The sequence below is a fragment of the Somniosus microcephalus genome, chromosome 12 (assembly GCF_052327205.1).
Source record: "Somniosus microcephalus isolate GS21.2 chromosome 12, FLI_Smic_1.0, whole genome shotgun sequence".
NCBI lineage: Eukaryota > Metazoa > Chordata > Chondrichthyes > Squaliformes > Somniosidae > Somniosus > Somniosus microcephalus.
Window position 1 is genome coordinate 53,177,600 of NC_140998.1, and position 21,318 is coordinate 53,198,917.

At 44.0% G+C, this 21,318-nt stretch overlaps 1 protein-coding gene across 5 annotated transcripts in view; it reads right to left on the minus strand.

Moving 5' to 3' along the window:
* The window catches only part of pcnx4 (pecanex 4), a 61,815-nt gene that overhangs the window by 20,075 nt on the left and 20,422 nt on the right, over positions 1-21,318 (minus strand). For all 5 annotated transcript variants that reach the window (XM_086002870.1, XM_086002869.1, XM_086002868.1 and 2 more), the window contains 4 exons: positions 13,312-13,675; positions 12,421-12,524; positions 6,752-7,821; positions 6,444-6,630 (listed from right to left, as the gene is read on the minus strand). In XM_086002870.1, coding sequence (XP_085858996.1) covers positions 6,444-6,630; positions 6,752-7,821; positions 12,421-12,524; positions 13,312-13,675 — 1,725 coding nt within the window. The remainder of the gene's footprint in view (positions 1-6,443; positions 6,631-6,751; positions 7,822-12,420; positions 12,525-13,311; positions 13,676-21,318) is intronic.

Genomic DNA, 21,318 nt, shown 5'->3' on the forward strand with positions numbered 1-21,318 from the left:
GATTTACAAAAGGTAAATCGTGCTTGACTAATCTACTGGAATTTTGAGGATGTAACTGGTAAAATAGATAAGGGAGAACCAGTGGATGTGGTGTATTTGGATTTTCAAAAGGCTTTCGATAAGGTCCCGCATAAAAGAGATTAGCGTGTAAAATTAAGGCACATGGGATTGGGGGCAAGGTACTGACTTGGATAGAGAACTGGTTGGCAGACAGAAAGCAAAGAGTTGGAATAAACGGCTCTTTTTCCAAGTGGCAGGCAGTGACTAGCGGGGTACTGCAAGGATCGGTCCTTGGACCCCAGCTATTCACAATATATATTAAATGATCTGGACAAGGGAACTAGATGTAATATCTCCAAGTTTGCAGACGACACAAAGCTGGGTGGGCGTGTGTGCTATGAGGAGGATGTCGAGAAACTCCAATATGATTTGGACAGGTTGGGTGATTGGGCAGAAGCAATATAATGTGGATAAATGCAAGGTTATCCACTTTGGTGTCAAAAACAGGAAGGCAGGTTATTATCTGAATGGCAATAGATTGGGAGAAGGGGAAGTGCAACGAGACCTGGGCGTCCTTGTGCACCAGTCGCTGAAAGTAAGCATGCAGGTGCAGCAGGCGGTTAGGAAGGCAAATGGTATGTTGGCCTTCGTAACGAGAGGGTTTGAGTACAGGAGCAAGGATGTCTTTCTGCAGTTGTACAGGGCCTTGGTGAGACCACATCTTGAGTATTGTGTGCAGTTTTTGTCGCCTTATCTGAGGAAGGATGTTCTTGCCATGGAAGGAGTGCAGCGAAGATTCACCAGGCTGATAGCTGGGATGGCAAGAATGACGTATGAGGAGAGATTGGGTCAATTGGGCTTGTACTCGCTGGGGTTTAGATGAATGAGAGGGGATCTCATCGAAACTTATAAAATTCTAACAGGACTAGACAGACTAGATGCTGGAAGGATGTTCCCGATGGTCGAGGAGTCCAGAACCAAGGGTCACAGTTTAAGGATAAGGGGTAAGCCATTTAGGACAGAGATGAGGAGGAATTTCTTCACCCAGATGGGGGGGGAACCTGTGGAATTCTCTACCAAAGGCGGCAGTAGAGGCCAATTCATTAAATATATTCAAGAAGGAGTTGGATATATTTCTTAAGGCTAAAGGGATCAAGGGATATGGAGAGAAGGCAGGAACAGGGTACTGAATTTGGATGATCAGCCATGATCGCATTGAATGGCGGAGCAGGCTCGAGGGGCCGAATGGCCTACTCCTGCTCCTATCTTCTATGTTCCTATGTAGCACAATCTGTAACCTCATGGCCCGGCATATCCCTCACTCTACCATTACCATCAAGCCAGGGGACCAACCCTGGTTCAACGAGTGTACAAGAGCATGCCAGGCGCAGCACCAGGCATACCTAAAAAGGAGGTGCCAACCTGGAGAAGCTGCAACACAGGACTACATGCATGCTAAAAAGCAGAAGCAGCATGCTATAGACAGAGCTAAGCGATCCCACAATCAATGGATCAATCAAAGCTCTGTAGTCCTGCCACATCCAGTCGTGAATGGTGGTGGACCATTAAACAACTAACGGGAGGAGGAGGCTCCATGAATATCCCCATCCTCAATGATGACGGAGCCTAGCACGTGAGTGCAAAAAACAAAGCTGAAGCGTTTGCAACCAACTTCAGCCAGAAGTGCAGAGTGGATGATCCATAGCGGCCTACTCCTGAGGTCCCCACCATCACAGAAGCCAGTCTTCAGCCAATTCGATTCACTCCACATGATAAAGAATCAGCTGAGCGCAACTGGATACAGCAAAGGCTGTGGGCCCCAACAACATCCCGGCTATCGTGCTGAAGACTTGTGCTCCAGAACTAGACGCGCCTCTAGCCAAGCTGTTCCAGTACAGCTACAACACTAGCATCTATCCGACAATGTGGAAAACTGCCCAGGTATGTCTTGTCCACAAAAAGCAGGACAAATCCAACCCAGCCAATAACCGCCCCATCAGTCTACTCAATTATCAAAGTGATGGAAGGTGTCATCAACAGTGCTATCAAGCAGCACTTACTTACCAATAACCTGCTCACTGATGCCCAGTTTGTGTTCCGCCAAGACCACTCGGCTCCCTACCTCATTACTGCCTTGCTCCAAACATAGACAAAGGAGCTGAATTCCAGAGGTGAGAGTGACTGCCCTCGACATCAAGGCAGCATTTGCCCAAGTGTGGCATCAAGGAGCCCTAGTAAAACTGAAGTCAATGGGAATTGGGGGGGAAAACTCTCCACTGGCTGGAGTCATACCTAGCACAAAGGAAGATGGTTGTGGTGGTTGAAGATCATCACAGCCCCAGGGCATCGCTGCAGGAGTTCCTCAGGGCAGTGTCCTAAGCCCAACCATCTTCAGCTGCTTCATCAATGACCTTCCTTCCAACATAAGGTCAGAAATGGGGATGTTCGCTGATGACTGCAGTGTTCAGCACCATTCACAACTCCTCAGATAATGAAGCACTCCATGCCCACATGCAACAAGACCTGGACACGTTCAGGCTTGGGCTGATAAGTGGCAGGTAACATTTGCGCCACACAAGTGCCGGGCAATGACTATCTCCAACAAGCGAGAATCTAACCACCTCCCCATGACATTCAATGGCATTACCATCGCCGAATCCCCCACCATCAACATCCTGGGGGGGTCATCATTGACCAGAAACTTAACTGGACCAGCCACATAAATACTGCGGCAACAAGAGCAGGTCAGAGGTTAGGTATTCTGCAGCGAATGTCTCACCTCCTGACTCCCAAAAGCCTTTCCACCATCTGCAAGGCACAAGTAAAAAAGAGTGTGTGATGGAATACTCTTCCCTTGCCTGGATGAGTGCAACTCCAACAGCACTCAAGAAACTCAACACCATCCAGGACAAAGCAGCCCACTTGATTGGCACCCCATCCACCACCTTAAACATTCAATCCCTCCACCACTGGCATACCATGGCTGCAGTGTGTACCATCTACCAGATGCACTGCAGCAACTCACCAAGGCTTCTTCGGCAGCACCTCCCAAAACCATGACCTCTTCCACCTAGAAGGACAAGGGTAGCAGGCGCATGGGAACACCACCACCTGCAAGTTCCCCTCCAAGTCACACACCATCCTGACTTAGAAATATATCGCTGATCCTTCATCGCCACTGGGTCAAGATCCTGGAACTCCCTACCTAACAGCACTGTGGGAGTACCTTCACCACACGGACTGCAGCAATTCAAGGCGGCGGCTCACCACCACCTTCGAGGGCAATAAATGCTGGCCTTGCCAGCCCATAAACGAATAAAAAACATGTGCGAGAGGGAGTGGATCGGGGGGAGGAAGGGAGAGAGAGGAGAGAGGAGAGAGAGGAGAGAGAGGAGAGGAGAGAGGAGGATCGGAGGGGCTGTTAATTTTCTCCCGGATTACGGTTTCCCTTTCTTGAACAAGGTTGTAACATTTGCAATCTTCCAGACCCTTGGCACCACCCCTGTATCTGTGGAGGATTGGAAGATTGTAGTGAGCAACTCCACAATTAATTTTCACAAACTAACCGCTGGAGCCGTTTGCAACACAGACTGCATAAAGGGCTGAAGGACTTTGTTTTCCATTGATTCAGATGTTTAACTGTTTAATTATGATCAGTCTCTTCTACCAGGTGGCTTAGGTTTCCATCAGGAGTGCAATGAAATCCAGGGAAGCTAAAAATAGAGCTTGATTGGGCCACTGGCAAAGGAACTAACTTGAGTAAAGTGCTTTTAAATTTGACAGTCCAAAGTTTCCCCCTAAACATTTATCCCCATGAACCTTCTTAAAATCTCTAATTTAGCATAATCCAAAGTTATAAAATGTTTGTTGCTGCCTCTGTAACCCCATTGTTGGTGGTTTTAAAGATCAGAATGAGAGGAGATGTTTATTTTTTAAAAAAAGGATAATTTTAGACAAAAATATGCACTTTTCTAAGGTGAAGTTACAAATTTAAAGAAAAAAGTCAAACTTGAGGAGTCAACGAGGACAAGCAATGGAGACAGCAAATGATCAGCAACAGAGAGGAAAGAACAAAATTAGAAAAGTAATGCGGGACAGAAAAAACCAAGAGGAAGCAGACACCTCCAATGAAACAGGATGTTCAACATACAAGAGAAACCAATGTGGTTGCCTGGTCTGTACTAGCACCACTGGCCCAAACATTTACAGTACGGTATCTACAAACTAGACAGCAAGAAAAAAGTGTCATTTTTTAAAAAGGACTTGTTCAAACTCTCAACTCCCTCTTCTGACCCTCCACCTGCCACATTTCTAATGCTTTGATCCTGCTCAAGTGTTCCCTCACCTTTGATGTCCTTGTTCCCTCCAAAGCACCCACCATCTCCCATTGCCCTTGATACAGTCTCCATCTTCTCTTCCCTCAAGTCAGAGGGCTGGAAACGCCAGTGTAACAGACATACATGTGCGTTAGTCTCACCAGATCTGCTCGGACCACGTTAAGTATATCCATGCCTTTCCCTTTCCAGACAAAGCCACAGACTGTTCCAGGATCATTCTGGAAGGCAAGGATAATCTAATGAAGTACTTTTGACGTATGGTCACTGTTGTAATGTAGGGAAACATGGCAGCTGTATGGGCACAGCAAGGTCATAAGAACATAAGAACTAGGAGCAGGAGTAGGCCAATCGGCCCCTCGAGCCCGCTCCGCCATTCAATAAGATAATGGCTGATCTGATCCTAACCTCAAATCTACTATCACTCTCCATCCCACCCGAACCCATGTGATCTCCCGGGAGAGGCGAAAAACCAGATTTAAAAAAAAAATGGCCAATTTGGGAGAAAAATATCTGGGAAATTCCTCTCCGACCCATCTAGGCAATCGAAACTCGTCCAGGAGATCACTCTGTCCCTGTATTTTCTACAGTACTTACCTTCTGTAAATGCGATCTCCACCCCAGCCAGGAACAGGAATAAAACCATCTCCTGAAATCTAACAGAATTAGAACACAAGAAGTAGGAGCAGAACCAGGCTACACGGCCCCTGGGCCCGCTCCACTACCCACAGGGCCATGACCATTCCGAACCTAGACTCATGTCCAATTTCCTGCCCGCTCCCCGTAACCCTTAATTCCCTTTACTTCTAGGAAACTATCTATTTCTGCTTTAAATTTATTTAATGATGTAGCTTCCACAGCTTTCTGGGGCAGCAAATTCCACAAACCTACCACCCTCTGAGTGAAGAAGTTTCTCCTCATCTCAGTTTTGAAAGAGCAGCCCCTTATTCCAAGATTATGCTCCCTAGTTCTAGTTTCACCCATCATTGGGAACATCCTCACCGCATCCACCCGATCAAGCCCCTTCACAATCTTATATGTTTCAATAAGATCGCCTCTCATTCTTCTGAACTCCAATGAGTCCCAATCTACTCAACCTCTCCTCATATGACCACCCCCTCATCCCCGGGATTAACCGAGTGAACCTTCTTTGTACTGACTCGAGAGCAAGTATGTCTTTTCTTGCGTATGGACACCAAAACTGTATGCAGTATTCCAGGTGCGGTCTCACCAATACCTTGTACAACTGCAGCAATACCTCCCTGTTTTTATATTCTATCCCCCTAGCAATAAAAGCCAACATTCCATTGGCCTTCTTGATCACTTGCTGCACCTGCATACTAACTTTTTGAGTTTCATGCACCAGGACCCCCAGATCCCTTTGTACTACAGTCAAACAAAATACAATGAGATAAATTACCAGAGAATTTTATTTAAAAAAATTATGTTGGTTTTGGGATAAATATTGGCCAGGACACCAAGTGAACTCCCCTGTTCGTCAAATTATGCCATGGGATCGTTTAAGTTCCCATGTGAGCAGACGGAGCCTCGGTTTAACATCTCAGCTGAAAGACACCCCCAGTAGTGCAGCACTCCCTCAGTAATGTGATGAAATATCAGCTTAGATTATGTACTCAAGTCTCTGGAGTGGGGCTTGAACCCATGGCCTTCTGACTCAGAGGCAAGCGTGCTACTGCTGAAGCAAGCATTCATAAAATTGGGTTTGGGAAAGGACCAGGAACATATATTTTAAGAATTGCTGTAGCTAGGCTATTTAATTATATTAAAAAAGAGTAAAGCACATTAATCATGTTAAAGAAGGTGTTAGTCAGTAAAACAGATAGTATTGGAAGGCATGATTTCAGCTAATGAATAGAAAGCAATGTCTGATCAAATTTCCATATCTGCTGATAGAATCGGTAGAATCAGTAGAAATGAGTTTCACTTACGAAGGTGTGAAAGGGACCAGGAATGTCGGTATATTGGCTACTGATGCTTAAGGTTTTCAAAAAAAATAAAATCCATTGTTTTATAAATAAATTGGTAAAACAAACAAAATGGTGTAAACAAAGAGAATTTTGCCTTCCCTATTCAGTTAAAAGTACTTACCAGACTGGGGTCATATCCCAAGGAGAAGAGGTATGGTTTTTTCTGCAGTACTGCCTGCTGCCACTGGGGCTCTGACACCATACCAATGAACCAGTCTCTCTCATATTCTTCCAAATAATTCACCAACTCAGCAAAGTTTTCAACTGGACCTAGACTGGCTTTGTCAAACATCAGCTTGAAGGTATACCTATTTGAAGAAATGTTTCACCATGATCACACTGTATTTCAATGAGTTCAACTAAATAACCGCATGTATCGAATTGCAATTTTACCAATGAGCATCTAAAACAGCATCAAATTTTAATTACCTGAATGCCTTTAGTGCAAGTGTAAGCAGCTCTGGTTTTTGAGTCAGCCATTCTAAACCCAAAGACCAGGGTATATCACCAGAATACACCTTGAAGACCTGATTGGGACTTGGGATTGTAGAGTCTGTTCCTAGCATTACACCATAACAAGTCATCACCACCTGGGCATACATATCCCTCAAAGTCTTATCTCCTTTCACTTCAAAGACAATGGGAGGATTTATATCAGAATGGACAACATCCAAAAGAGCAAGAACAAATGAATACCAATCCTCAGGGAAGGACTTCAACAATTCTTGAAGCAGTATAGAAGGGAAAGGCCCTGATCGCCAATTCTCTGGCACTTTTAGCTTACTTGAGTAAGGAGAACTGAAAACAACCACTGGGACCATTTCATGGCTACCCGTTTCCATAAGTCTTTCTTTTCCTTTGTCAGTAGCAGGAAGGCCATACACAGGAGTTATTTTTGGTAATTCTTCATCAGATGTATCAGGAGATAAGCTTTGTGTTTCAAGGCTCCCTGGAATGGATGTTATTACAGGTTTTGTAATCATTTGCTGCACACTTGTAGTGTTTTTAAATAGGCTTATTCTAGTCTTTTTTCCAATGGACTCTAGTTCAGACATATCATCATCTGACCAGTCATTAAATATTTCTGAATTCATACTGAAAGAATCCTTGGGTCCTTTAGAAGATTCTGTTTGCACTGAAGTAATCGCATACTCTTCTGACCAGGTTATATTTTGTTGTAATGGCTGGTTGTCTTGAACATTGTCAGAAGATTTTGATTTTTTGTTAGTGTAATGTAAAAGTACCCAAATGAAAACTTTAACAAAATCTTCTTTTAACTGTTTTAAATTTTCGTGAGAGTCAATGATTCCTGTTAAAACATTCCGTGCATCAGAGTAAACTTCCACTGGTAGTACAGCACACGGAGTCAAGATGTTGCCAAAATGCTGATTTATAGGGCAGGTTTTTGGTCGGTCATCTTGTTCAAAAGTCATTTCAAACACCTCATCCACTCGTCGAGCTTCAGCAGTGTGGCACGATGTTTCTTGTAGCTCTAAACCCTGACAAAACAAATCACTAATTTCACATCAAATGTAAAAATCAGTATGAAAACTGCAACAAATACTATTTGATTACTAGTATTGCACAACCTATGAAATCAGAATTCCAGTGCACTATTATATTTTTTGAGCCAAAAATTATTTTATTTCTCTCCTTCTACACCCCCTCACATCATTCTTGGTTGACAGGACAGGCTGGAAACTACTCCCAAGCCTCCACCACCGCCATCCAGTATGCAGCGGTGAGGAATGTGAGAGAGACAGTGGCCGTAAAATGACTAGCCCTCACAGTTTGCTTCCCTGTGGGAGGCGTCTGACTTCTGCCGTGCAAACTTCAATGCACCAATGTGATTGACTCTAATTATATAGATTTCAAGATTCAAGCAAAGATTCAACTGTGCAGGAGCTCTGGTGACAAAGTAGGCTACAACACTCTTCCACTTTTGGGGCCTGGGTTAAAATTTACTGACAGATAAACTAAAGCACTGCTCTGAAAAACAATTCAGCATCTTAAGCAAAATAAGTTTGGGTAGTCAATCTAGCGCCTTTTGAAAAACAATGCATGTTTTACTAATAGAGATCCAAAAATAATTACTACAAACTGCAACTTCCAATTTATGAATCAAATTATGTTATGTTTTCAGTCAAGTGTCAACAACAGACTGGACTATACCTTGCAATATTGTTCTGTGTAATGACTGCTGTATACTTTGGGCTGAAAAACAAATAGCTCCTCAATTTTCATCGATGTTTGGCACCAGCATGACGGAATGTCATCAGGTGTCATAAGCTGGACTTCTATGGGGCATCTGAAATGCTGGCGTCAGCTGCTCCCAGTATATAAACAAATATGAGAGGCAACAATCTACACTAACATTTTTAGATATCTCATCCATAATCACAATTATCATTTTTGCTGAAAAAAGTACAAATAAGCTATTCTTCCTCTACAGTTCTATACATGATAGAATAACATTTCTGGCAGTAACATATTTGCAACTTTGTAGGACACTGACAAATTAATTCAGAGGACAGGTTGTAGTTGGCATGTAGAGAAAGACTGCTGCAATGAGATCAGATTATTTGTGCTCATCAAGACAAACACTCCCGTTGCTGGGGATTCATAGAAACATAGGAGATACGAGCAGGAGTAGGCCATTAGGCCCTTCGAGCCTGCTCCGCCATTCAATGTGATCATGGATGATCATCCAAATTCAGTACCCTGTCCCTGCCTTTTCCCCATATCCCTTTAGCCTTAAGAAATATATCCAACTCTTTCTTGAATATATTTAATGAACTAGCCTCCACCGCCCTCTGTGGCAGAGAATTCCACAGGTTCACCACTCTCTGGGTGAAGAAATTCCTCCTCATTTCAGTCCTAAATGGCTTACACCTTATCCTTAGACTATGACCCCTGGTTCTGGACTCCCTGGCCATCAGAAACATCCTTCCTGCATCTAGTCTGTCCAGACCTGACAGAATTTTATAGGTTTCGATGAGATCCCCTCTCAATCTTCTAAACTCCAGTGAGTATAAGCCCAATCGACACAATCTCTCCTCATACGTCATTCCTGCCATCCCAGGTATCAGCCTGGTGAATCTTCGCTGCAATCCCTCCATGGCAAGAACGTCCTTCCTCAGGTAAGGTGACCAAAACTGCACACAATACTCAAGGTGCGGTCTCACCAAGGCTCTGTACAACTGTAGCAAGACATCCTTGTTCCTGTACTCGAACCCTCTTGCTACGAAGGCCAACATACCATTTGCCTTCTTAACCGCCTGCATGCTTACCTTCAGCGACTGGTGCACAAGAACACCCAGGTCTCTTTGCACTTCCCCTTCTCCCAATCTATTGCCATTCAAATAATAATCTGCCTTCCTGTTTTTACCACCAAAGTGGATAACCTCACATTTATCCACATTATAGTGCATTTGCCATGTTTCTGCCCAATCACCCAACCTGTCCAAATCGTACTGGAGTTTCCCCGACATCCTCCTCACAGCTTACCCTCCCACCCAGCTTTGTGTCGTCTGCAAATTTGGAGATATTACATCCAATTCCCTCGTCCAGATCATTAATATATATTGTGAACAGCTGGGGTCCTAGGACCGATCCTTGCGGTACCCCACTAGTCACTGCCTGCCACTCGGAAAACGACCCGTTTATTCCAACTCTTTGCTTTCTGTCCGCCAACCAGTTCTCTATCCAAGTCAATACCTTGCCCCCAATCCCATGTGCCTTAATTTTGCACGCTAATCTCTTATGTGGGACCTTATCGAAAGCCTTCTGAAAGGCCAAATACACCACATCCACTGGTTCTTTTACAGTCAGTTTTTATGTTCCTTGCAAGCTTACTCTCATATTCTATTTTCCCTTTCTTAATTAATCCCTTTGTCCTCCTTTGTTGACTCCTAAACTGCTCCCAATCCTCAGGATTATTGCTTTTTCTAGCCAATTTATATATCCTCTCCTTGGATCTTATGCTATCCCTAATTTCCCTTGTTAGCCACGGTTGAGTCACCTTTTTTGTTTTATTTTTATGCCAAACTGGGATGAACAAATTCTGTAGCTCATCCATTCGGTCTTTGAATGTTTGCCATTGCCTATCCACCGTCAACCCTTTGAGCGCCATTCCCCACTCAATCCTACCCAACTCGCGCCTCAGACCATCGCAGTTTCCTTTATTTAAATTGAGGACCCTTGTCTCCGAGTCAACTACTTCATTCTCCATCTTAATGAAGAATTCAATTATATTATGATCACTCCGACCCAAGGGGCCTCGTACAACAAGATTGCTAATTAATCCTTTCTCGTTACATAATACCCAGTCTAAGATGGCCTGATCTCTGGTTGGTTCCTCGACATATTGGTCCAGGAAACCATCCCGTAAACACTCCAGGAATTCCTCCTCCACAGTATTGTTACTAATTTGGTTGGCCCAATCTATATGTAGATTAAAGTCACCCATGATGACTGCTGTGCCCTTATTGCACGCTTCTTTAATTTCCCTTTTAATGCCATCCCCAACCTCCGCCTTACTGTTTGGAGGTCTATATACCACTCCCACTAATGTTTTCTGCCCCTTGGTATTTCTCAGTTCTACCCATACAGATTCCACATCATCAGAGCTAATATCCTTCATTACAATTGTATTAATGCCTTCTTTAACCAGTAATGCTACCCCACCTCCCTTTCCTTTTTGCCTATCTTTCCTGAATGTCGAATACCCCTGGATGTTGAGTTCCCAGTCTTGGCCATCCTTGAGCCACGTTTCTGTAAACTCAACCAAATCATATTTGTTTACCTCTATTTGCGCAGCCAACTCATCCACCTTATTACAAATGCTCCTTGCATTAAGACACAGAGCCTTCAGGCTTGTTTTTTTTAACGCTCTTAGACCTATTAGAATTATTATTTACTGTGGCCACGTTTGATTTAAACCGTTGATTTCTCTGACTGCCACTTTTGTTTTTCTCCTTCCTATCTTTTGCTTTTATCCCTGTTTTCTTTTCCTCTGTCTCCCTGCTCAGGTTCCCAACCCCCTGCCATTTTAGTTTAAACCCCCCCGAACAGTGCTAGCAAACCTCCCCGCAAGGATATTTGTCCCGCTCCGGTTCAGGTGCAACCCGTCCGACTTGTACAAGTCCCACCTTTCCCAGAAGCAGGCCCAGTGATCCAGGAAACTAAAGCCCTCCCTCCTGCACCAACTCTTTAGCCACGCATTCATCTGCTCTATCCTCCTATTCCTATACTCGCTAGCACGTGGCACCGGGAGTAATCCAGAGATTACAACCTTTGAGGTCCTGCTCTTTAATCTGCTACCTAGCTCCCTAAATTCTTGTTGCAGGACCTCATCCCTTTTCCTACCTATGTCGTTGGTCCCAATGTGAACCACGACCTCTGCCTGTTCACCCTCCCCCTTCAGAATGCCCTGCAGCCGTTCAGTGACATCCCTGACCCTGGCACCAGGGAGGCAACAAACCATCCTGGAGTCACGTCTACGGCCACAGAACCGTCTATCTGTTCCCCTTACGATAGAATCCCCTACCACTATTGCTCTCCCACTCTTTTTCCTCCCTTCCTGAGCAGCAGAAGCACCCCCGGTGCCAGGAAGTTGGCTGCTGCTGCCTTCCTCTGGTGAGTCATCCCCCTCAACAGTATCCAAATTGGTATACCCGTTTGAAAGGGGGATGGCCACAGGGGTCCCCTGCACTACCTGCCTGCTTCTACTGCTCTGCCTGGTGGTCACCCATTTCCCTTCTGCCTGTGCAGCCCTACACTTTCCATTCTGGGAATCAAGTAGGAGCATTAAGCACTCCCAGGACAGGTAGAGCACAATTAATGAGTCAAGCTCCCTTTATTTTATCCCAACAATGTAACTCAGCCACAGTTTTGAACTGTTGGCAAATTCACTAGAACTTTAATTGAAATTGCCCAAACTCATTCCACACAAGGCCCTTACAGCTAGAGAGAAGACCTTGAACCCATTAGTCGTCGCTGGATTTGAACTAATATCCTAGAGATAAAATGTAATTATTTAATACATTGCATCATCCAACCCTACCATGATTTTCACTGGGGGAGTGAAGCCATCTTACCTTAATGTTAATACAGCAGTAGCTAAAACCTCTTTCCAAAATCAAGACCCATACCAGTCGGTCCTGGAAGCGGCACAGGAAATGAGAGCCAGGTGACAGGTTCCCTTGAAATAAAATGTCAAACAATTAGCATATAAACCAGCAATTTTAAACCAAGATTTATTGTATTCTGCATAAATTTAAAGCAAAGACTGAAGAGTTTGGACATGACCATGCAGCTCCAGCATGTCTGACTTCTGGCATTAAATACTTTCTACTTTAATAGTAGGAAAAGGACATCCTATTAAAATGCATATTTTTTAATGTTTGAATCTGAACTCCTGACCCACAAATTGAATTTACACACAGCACAAACTTCCACCCTATAACACTGCATCTTTAAGCCATGATTAAAGGTTGCCAAGTACAGGTCACAGCCAATTTGTAAATAAAAAGTCTTTAAAAATAAATTTAAGATATGATTTTGATATGTAGCAGCCTCTTAACATTACAACACTGGGTTTTTGATCTACTTTTGTTCACACTAATATTTTGAAGTGTGCAAGTGTCCAGACAACCTGAAGATTAAAAGGTTCAATTTATCCCGTTGCCTAGTTATAAGCATAAAAAGTAGGTATCAAGTTGGATACACGACTTGTAAACATCAATATAAAAGGTTTATCATTAATGAGCTGACCTCCCCCTAGAATTGTTGGGATTTGCAAGTTTTCCTTCCAACTGAAGTGGATGGAATCATGGAAGCACCCTCAGGCCATTACAATATTCAAATACTAATGTTTCCAGCACGAGCAGCAAGAACAAATTCTGCTAGGTTTAGCTAAATTAAACATACAAATGCCCGCAGACTATTGAGAGCAACATCTTTCAAACACGCAATTATTCTTTACCTACCCAAGCTGCCAGCAGAAAATGCTGTACAAAATGCAGCAGCCAGGTTGTGCATCATATGCTGGTAATACACGGAATCAGGGCATATACATGCAGCAGCACCCACAGATCCAGGCCAGCTCTTATTAGGTCGTGGAAACCCCACCAAAAAAACTGGAAGTGTAAACAGTGGAAGTAAAGGGGCCGAAAGTGCTGAAGCAAGAGCTATGATTGTCAGCACAACTGGGAACAGAATAATATTTAAAATGATTATGGTGCTGGAAGACTTCCGGCGCTGCTTCTTCTCTGTCCAGGAGGAAGTAAGTACAGTCAAAGCAAATTGGAGCTTGGAAATTGCTTGAAAGAAACGGTCTCGTATAATACCAACCTACAAAAGGAGACACAAAAGTGGGTTATAGGACTTTACAAGTTCCAAATAGAATATCAAAAAAAGGGACTGGTTGGTTTTTATCCTTTAACATCCAATTCATTATGAATATTTTAACTTTTATTTGGTTCATTAATATTTATATTGCACTATTAACATAGAAAATAAATCCCAAGGTGCTTCACAAAAGCTTGACTGTCAGCACAACTAGGAACAGAATAATATTTGAAATGATTATGGTGCTGAAAGACTTCCAATGCTGCTTCTTCTCTGTACAGGAAGAGTTAAGTAGTCAAAGCAAATTTGAGCAACTTAATCTAGTTTGTTTATAATTTATTCTGAATGCAGCATTTAAATCTGGCGACGCGGCGGCTTACAGTGCAGCTAGGACCAACCTAAAAAAGAGTATCAGGACTGCCAAAAGGAAACAGACACTGCGGATAGAGGATCATTTCCACAACAACTCAGACCCCCGGCGCATGTGGCAAGGCATCCAGTCCATCACTGACTACAAGAGCAAAAACACCAGCCCCCCGGGTAGCGATGCCTCCCTTCCGGAGGAGCTTAACAACTTCTACGCTCGCTTCGACAGGGACAACAGGGAGCCGGCTACCAAAGCCTTGCCACCCCCGGAAGACCAGGTGCTCACTCTGTCGACCTCCGACGCAAGGGGTGTTCTACGCGGAGTGAACACACGAAAAGGCTGCTGGACCGGATAGCATCCCTGGACGGGTGCTCAAGGAATGTGATCAGCTGGCTGATGTCTTCACCGCCATCTTCAATCTGTCATTGGCCCAGGCAGTAGTCCCTACATGCTTCAAGACCGCTACCATTATTCCTGTGCCAAAACAAACAGCTGTGACGTGCCTGAACGACTATCGACCTGTCGCACTCACACCCATCATAATGAAGTGTTGAGAGAGACTGGTCCTGGCTCACATCAAAGCCAGTGTTCCCGCCTCTCTTGACCAACACCAGTTTGCCTATCGTGCAAACAGATCAACGGAGGATGCAATCACAACTGCTCTACACTCTGCACCGAACCACTTAGATGGTAAAGAGACCTACATCGGAATGCCGTTCATAGACTACAGCTCAGCATTCAACACTATCGTCCCCAACAAGCTGGCCACCAAGCTCCACACTCTTGGCCTGAACACTTCCCTCTGCAACTGGACCCTGGACTTCCTAACAAACAGACCCCAGTCTGTCAAATTAGGTAACCACACCTCTCCCCCCCTGACCCTGAACACGGGGGCCCCACAAGGATGTGTGCTGAGCCCCCTCCTCTACTCCCTCTTCACCCACGACTGTGTGGCTGTTCATGGTTCCAACACCATCATCAAGTTTGCGGATGATACCACGGTAGTAGGCCAGATCACCAACAATGATGAGTCAGCCTACAGGGAGGAGATCCAGCATCTCGTGAAGTGGTGCGCCGATAACAACCTGGCCCTTAACATCAAGAAAACCAAAGAAATCATTGTGGACTTCAGGAAGTCTAAAGGCGGAAGTCACACCCCCATCCACATCAATGGGGCTGTGGTGGAAAGGGTGGACAGCTTTAAGTTCCTCGGAGTCCACATCACGGAAGACCTCTCCTGGTCCCTCAATACCTCCTCTCTGGTGAAGAAGGCCCAGCAGCGCCTATATTTCCTAAGGAGGCTGAAGGGATGTAACCTGTCACCCCTGATCCTCTCTAACTTTTACCGCTGCACAATAGAGAGCATCCTGACGAACTGTATAACTAGGGCTGTAGAGAGGGCTTTAAACTAACTAGTGGGGGGGGGGGGGGGGGGGGGAGGTTCCTAGAGAGCAAATAATAAAAATAACAACAGAGAAGGTCATAGACTTAGGTAGCAGTGGGGAAATTAAAAACCAGAGTGTGTCAGGAAGGGGCAGAAGGTATGGAGTAAAAGGTAAAGTAATAAAAAAGGGCAAAAGCAGGAACTAAGTGTCACAAAACATATTTGAAAGTTCTCTATCTGAATGCACGTAGCATTCGTAACAAAATAGACGAGTTAATGGCACAAATAACTACATATGGGTATGATCTTGTGGCCATTACAGAAACATGGCTGCAAGGTGACAATGCCTGGGAATTAAACATACCAGGTTATTTAACGATCAGGGAGGACAGGCAGGAAGGAAGGGGAGGTGGGGTGGCTATGTTAATAAAGGAAGGAATCACTAATACAGAGAAATGATATTGGGTCAAAAGATCAGGATAATGAAACAGTTTGGGTGGAGATAAGCAATAATAAACGGAAAAAAACACTAGTGGGCGTAGTCTATCGGCCGCCAAACAGTTGCAACTCGGTTGGACGGACTATCAATCAGGAAATAGTTAGGCTTGTAATAAGGGAACATCTATAATTATGGGGGATTTTAACTATCATATTAATTGGACAAATCAAACTGGGCAGGGCTGCCTTGAGGACGAGTTCATTGAGTGTATTAGGGATGGGTTTCTTGAGCAGTATGTAACTGAACCGACCAGGGGACAAGCAACCTTAGATCTGGTCCTGTGTAACGAGACAGGATTAATTAAAAATGTCCTAGTAAAGGATCCCCTTGGAATGAGTGACCATAACATGGTTGAATTCCATATTCAATTAGAGGGCGAGAAGGTTGGATCTCAAACAAGCGTGCTAAGCTTGAATAAAGGAGACTATGAAGGTATGAGAGCGGAATTGAGTAGAGTGGATTGGGAAAATAGATTAAAGGGTAAGATGATACATGATCAGTGGTGTACATTAAAGGAGTTATTTTACAACTTCCAAAAAAAATATATTCCACTGAAAAGAAAAGGGTGTGAAAGAAAAGACAGCCATCCGTGGCTAAGTAAAGAAATTAAGGATAGTATTCGACTAAAAACAAGGGCATATAAGGTAGCCAAATCTAGTGGGAGGATAGAGGATTGGGAAAACTTTAAAAGACAGCAAAAAATAACAAAAAGATTGATTAAGAAAGGGAAGATAGATGATGAAAGTAAATTAGCAAAAAATATAAAGACAGATAGTAAGAGTTTTTATAGTTATATAAAAAGAAAAAGGGTGGCTAAAGTAAATGTTGGTCCCTTAGAGGAGGAGACCGGGAAATTAATGGTGGGAAATATGGAGATGGCAAAAACACTGAATGAATATTTTGTATCAGTCTTTACAGTAGAGGACACTAAGAATATCCCAACACTGGACAAACAGGGGGCTATGGGGGGGGGGGGGGGGGGGGGGGGGAAGCTAAACACGATCAAAATCACTAAGAAAGTGGTACTCGGTAAAATAATGGGACTCAAGGTGGATAAATCACCTGGACCTGATGGCTTACATCCTAGGGTCTTGAGGGAAGTGGCAGTAGGGATTGTGGATGCATTGGTAATAATTTTCCAAAACTCCCTGGACTCAGCAAAGGTCCCGGCAGACTGGAAAATTGCTAATGTAACACCCTTATTTAAAAAAGGGCAGTAGACAGAAGGCTGGAAACTATAGACCGATTAGCCTAACATCTGTGGTAGGTAAAATGTTGGAGTCCATTATTAAGGAGACAGTAACAGGACATTTGGATAATCATAATTTAATAGGACAAAGTCAGCATGGTTTTATGAAGGGGAAGTCATGTTTGACAAATTTGCTGGAGTTCTTTGAGGAAGTAACATATAGGGTGGATAAAGGGGAACCAATGGACGTAGTGTATTTAGACTTCCAAAAGGCATTTGACAAGGTGCCACACAAAAGATTATTGCTTAAGATAAAAAATCACGGGATTGGGGGTAATATTCTGGCATGGATAGAGGATTGGCTATCTAACAGAAGGCAGAGAGTTGGGATAAATGGTTCATTCTCAGACTGGCAATCAGTAACTAGTGGTGTTCCGCAGGGGTCAGTGCTGGGTCCCCAACTCTTTACAATCTATATTAACGATTTGGAGGAGGGGACCGAGTGTAACATATCAAAGTTTGCAGATGATACTAAGATGGGAGGGAAAGTAGTGAGTGAGGAGGACATAAAAAACCTGCAAGGGGACATAGACAGGCTAAGTAAATGGGCAGAGATTTGGCAGATGGAATACAATACTGGAAAGTGTGAGGTTATGCACTTTGGCAGGAAAAATCGTAGAGCAAGTTATTATCTTAATGGCAAGAAACTGGAAAGTACTGAAGTACAAAGGGATCTGGGGGTCCTGGTGCACGAAACTCAAAAGGTTAGTATGCAGGTGCAGCAAGTGATTAAGAAGGCCAATGGAATGTTGGCTTTCATTGCTAGGGGGATAGAATATAAAAATAGGGAGGTATTGCTTCAGTTGTACAAGGTATTGGTGAGACCGCACCTGGAATAGTGCATACAGTTTTGGTGTCCATACTTAAGAAAAGACATACTTGCTCTCGAGTCAGTACAAAGAAGGCTCACTCGGTTAATCCCGGGGATGAGGGGATGGACATATGAGGAGAGGTTAAGTAGATTGGGACTCTACTCATTGGAGTTCAGAAGAATGAGAGGCGATCTTATTGAAACATATAAGATTGTGAAGGGGTTGGATCGGGTGGATGCAGGGACGATGTTCCCGATGATGGGTGAAACTAGAACTAGGGGGCATAGTCTTAGAATAAGGGGCTGCTCTTTCAAAACTGAGATGAGGAGGAACTACTTCACTCAGAGGGTGGTAGGTCCATGGAATATGCTGCCCCAAAAAGCTGTAGAAGCTACATCATTACTTACATTTAAAACAGAAATAGACAGTTTCCTAGAAGTAAAGGCAATTAAGGGTTACGGGGAGCGGGCAGGAATTTGGACATGAGTCTAGGTTCGGATCGGTCATGGCCCTGTGGGTAGCCTGATCCTGCTCCTATTTCATGTGTCTAATTCTGTTAGATTCAGGAGATAGTTCTGTGATAGTAGATTGGCGGTTAGGATCAGATCAGCCATGATCTTATTGAATGGCGGAACATGCTCGAGGGGCCGATTGGCCTACTCCTGCTCCTATTTCTTATGTTCTTATGGTATGGCAGCTGCAGCTACTATGACCGGAAAGCCCTGCAGCGGGTAGTCAAAACTGCCCAACGCATTACCGACACCCGGCTACCGACCATAGAGCACATATACCAGAAACGCTGTTTACCGAGGTCACGGACCATCATCAATGACCCTACCCACCCCAGCCACAGTCTGTTCGCCCTCCTGCCATCTGGGAGACACTACAGATGCATTCGCACCCGTACGACCAGATTTAGGAACAGCTTCTTTCCCAGGGCTGTCATCCTACTGAACTCCACAAATAAACTCTAAAGCCTGCACATCTGCCAATGCACTTTATTATGGTTATGTTAATGTATTACAAGCCAAATGTATGTCGAATGTTTAAATGTCTTAATCTAAATGTACACTCTCGGGAGCCGCAAGCCTACATTTCGTTGTACTGCACTTGTGCACTAACAATGACAATAAAGTTGATTATGATTATGATTATTAAATTGATATCTTTAATATCTTAAACAAAACAAATTAAGCCTAGTGTCCTGAAAACGAAACATAGAAGATAGGAGCAGGAATAGGCCATTTGGCCCCTCAAGCCTGTTCCGCCATTTAATGAGATCATGGCTGATCATCCAAACTCAGTACAGGAAACTTTGTGCTATCTGGCACCGAGCTGTTGCCGTCCCATCAAAACTGCTGGACAAACCAGCGCTAATGTTGAAACATATGGAGATTTTGAGTTCCGTATCTGGCAACAAACCCTGTTGCTTAGCAACAGCTTCTAAACAGTCGGCCGTACCTTGCAAGCGTCTCTGTAGCTTAGCAACAGCTTCAGCGAGACCTTGCAGAGCCTGACTGGTGGAAAAAAAAGCAACGAAAGGAAAAAAAAAGCAACGAAAAGAAAAAAAACCTAACGAAATGGCTCCTGATTTTTGCCGGTGGCTCGAGCATTCCGGACAGTTAACCTCCGGATAAACCAAAGTTTCCTGTACTCTGTCCCTGCTTTCTCCCCATATCCCTTGATCCCTTTAGCCTCAAGAAATATATCTAACTCCTTCTTGAATATATTTAATGAATTGGCTTCAACTGCCTTCTGTGGTAGAGAATTCCACAGGTTCACCACTCTCTGGCTGAAGAAATTCCTCCTCATCTCAGTCCTAAATGGCTTACCCCTTATCCTTAGACTGTGACCCCTGGTTCTGGACTCCCCCGCCATCAGGAACATCCTTCCTGCATCTAGTCTGTCCAGGCCTGTTAGAATTTTTATAAGTTTCAAAGAGATCCCCTCTCATTCTTTTAAACTCCAGCAAGTATAAGCCCAATCGACCCAATCTCTCCTCATACGTCATTCCTGCCATCCCAGGTATCACTCTGGTGAATCTTCGCTGCACTCCCTCCATGGCAAGAACATCCTTCCTCAGATAAGGCAACCAAAACTGCACACAATACTCAAGATGTGGTCTCACCAAGGCCCTGTACAACTGCAGCAAGACATCCTTGTTCCTGTTCTCGAACCCTCTCGCTACGAAGGCCAACATACCATTTGCCTTCTTAAACGCCTGCTGCATCTGCATGCTTACCTTGAACGACTGGTGCACAAGGACACCTAGGTATCGTTGCACTTCCCCTTCTTCCAACCTATTGCTGTTCAGATAATAATCTGCCTTCCTGTTTTTGCCACCAAAGTGGATAACCTCGCATTTATCCACATTATACTGCATCTGCCATGCATCTGCCCAATCACCTAACCTGTCCAAATCATACCTGGAGCAAGTACTGTAGACAGTTAGTACAAACACACTGTACAAATTCTCAAAAATCTAATTTCCTCACTCTGCAGAAACGTATCACTCTTTCTAAATAAACCAACAGGGAGGTTCAGAAAGCAGTACTGCTCATATGGCCAATTCAGTGGCATCAGGAAACCCATGTCCCTCTCTGACACCATTGAACCATGATGCAGCCTATTATATTTTTCCATCTAAATATTAGGTGCACCCCCTACTGCCACTAGCTGAGCACAGACTGGGGGCTGAACGTGCAACCTTTCTGGTCTGTATGACTCACCATCTCAGTAAACCCACTAATCCTTCGTTAAGCTATCAATCTCAATTTCTAAAAGGTGTCCGATGTCTGAGGCAAAAATTTGCAAAAAATAAAATGATTACAAATCTGAAAGCCTTTTTAAAACACATTCAGGTGTCAATCAACTTGCTATATGACAAGAATGCCATAACAAATGCTCTCCTTCACATCTGTAGCAGGGCAGAAAGTGAGTACCACTCAAGGAAAAAGGGCAAGATAAAATAACCAAATGTGTGACACAAGTGCTAACATCTGTGAAACTTCAGTTAAGATGTTTTTTAATGTAATTCTTTGGCAACAAAAACTAACTATGCAGTGAAACTGTAATCGAATATTGCTTTACTAGAGCATTATTTTTCAGTTACTGTATTTAAATTACACAGGCTGTTTCAGGATCAGTGCGGAGCGAGAGTCGGCGGGAATCACGGAGCAGAGCGGTGAGTATAAAAGGCTCCAGAGACCAGGTAAGGCCTCAGTGCGGAGCGAGAGTTGGCGGGAATCGCGGAGCAGAGCAGTGAGTATAAAAGGTTCCAGAGACCAGGTAAGGCCTCAGTACGGAGCGAGAGTTGGTGGGAATCGCGGAGCAGA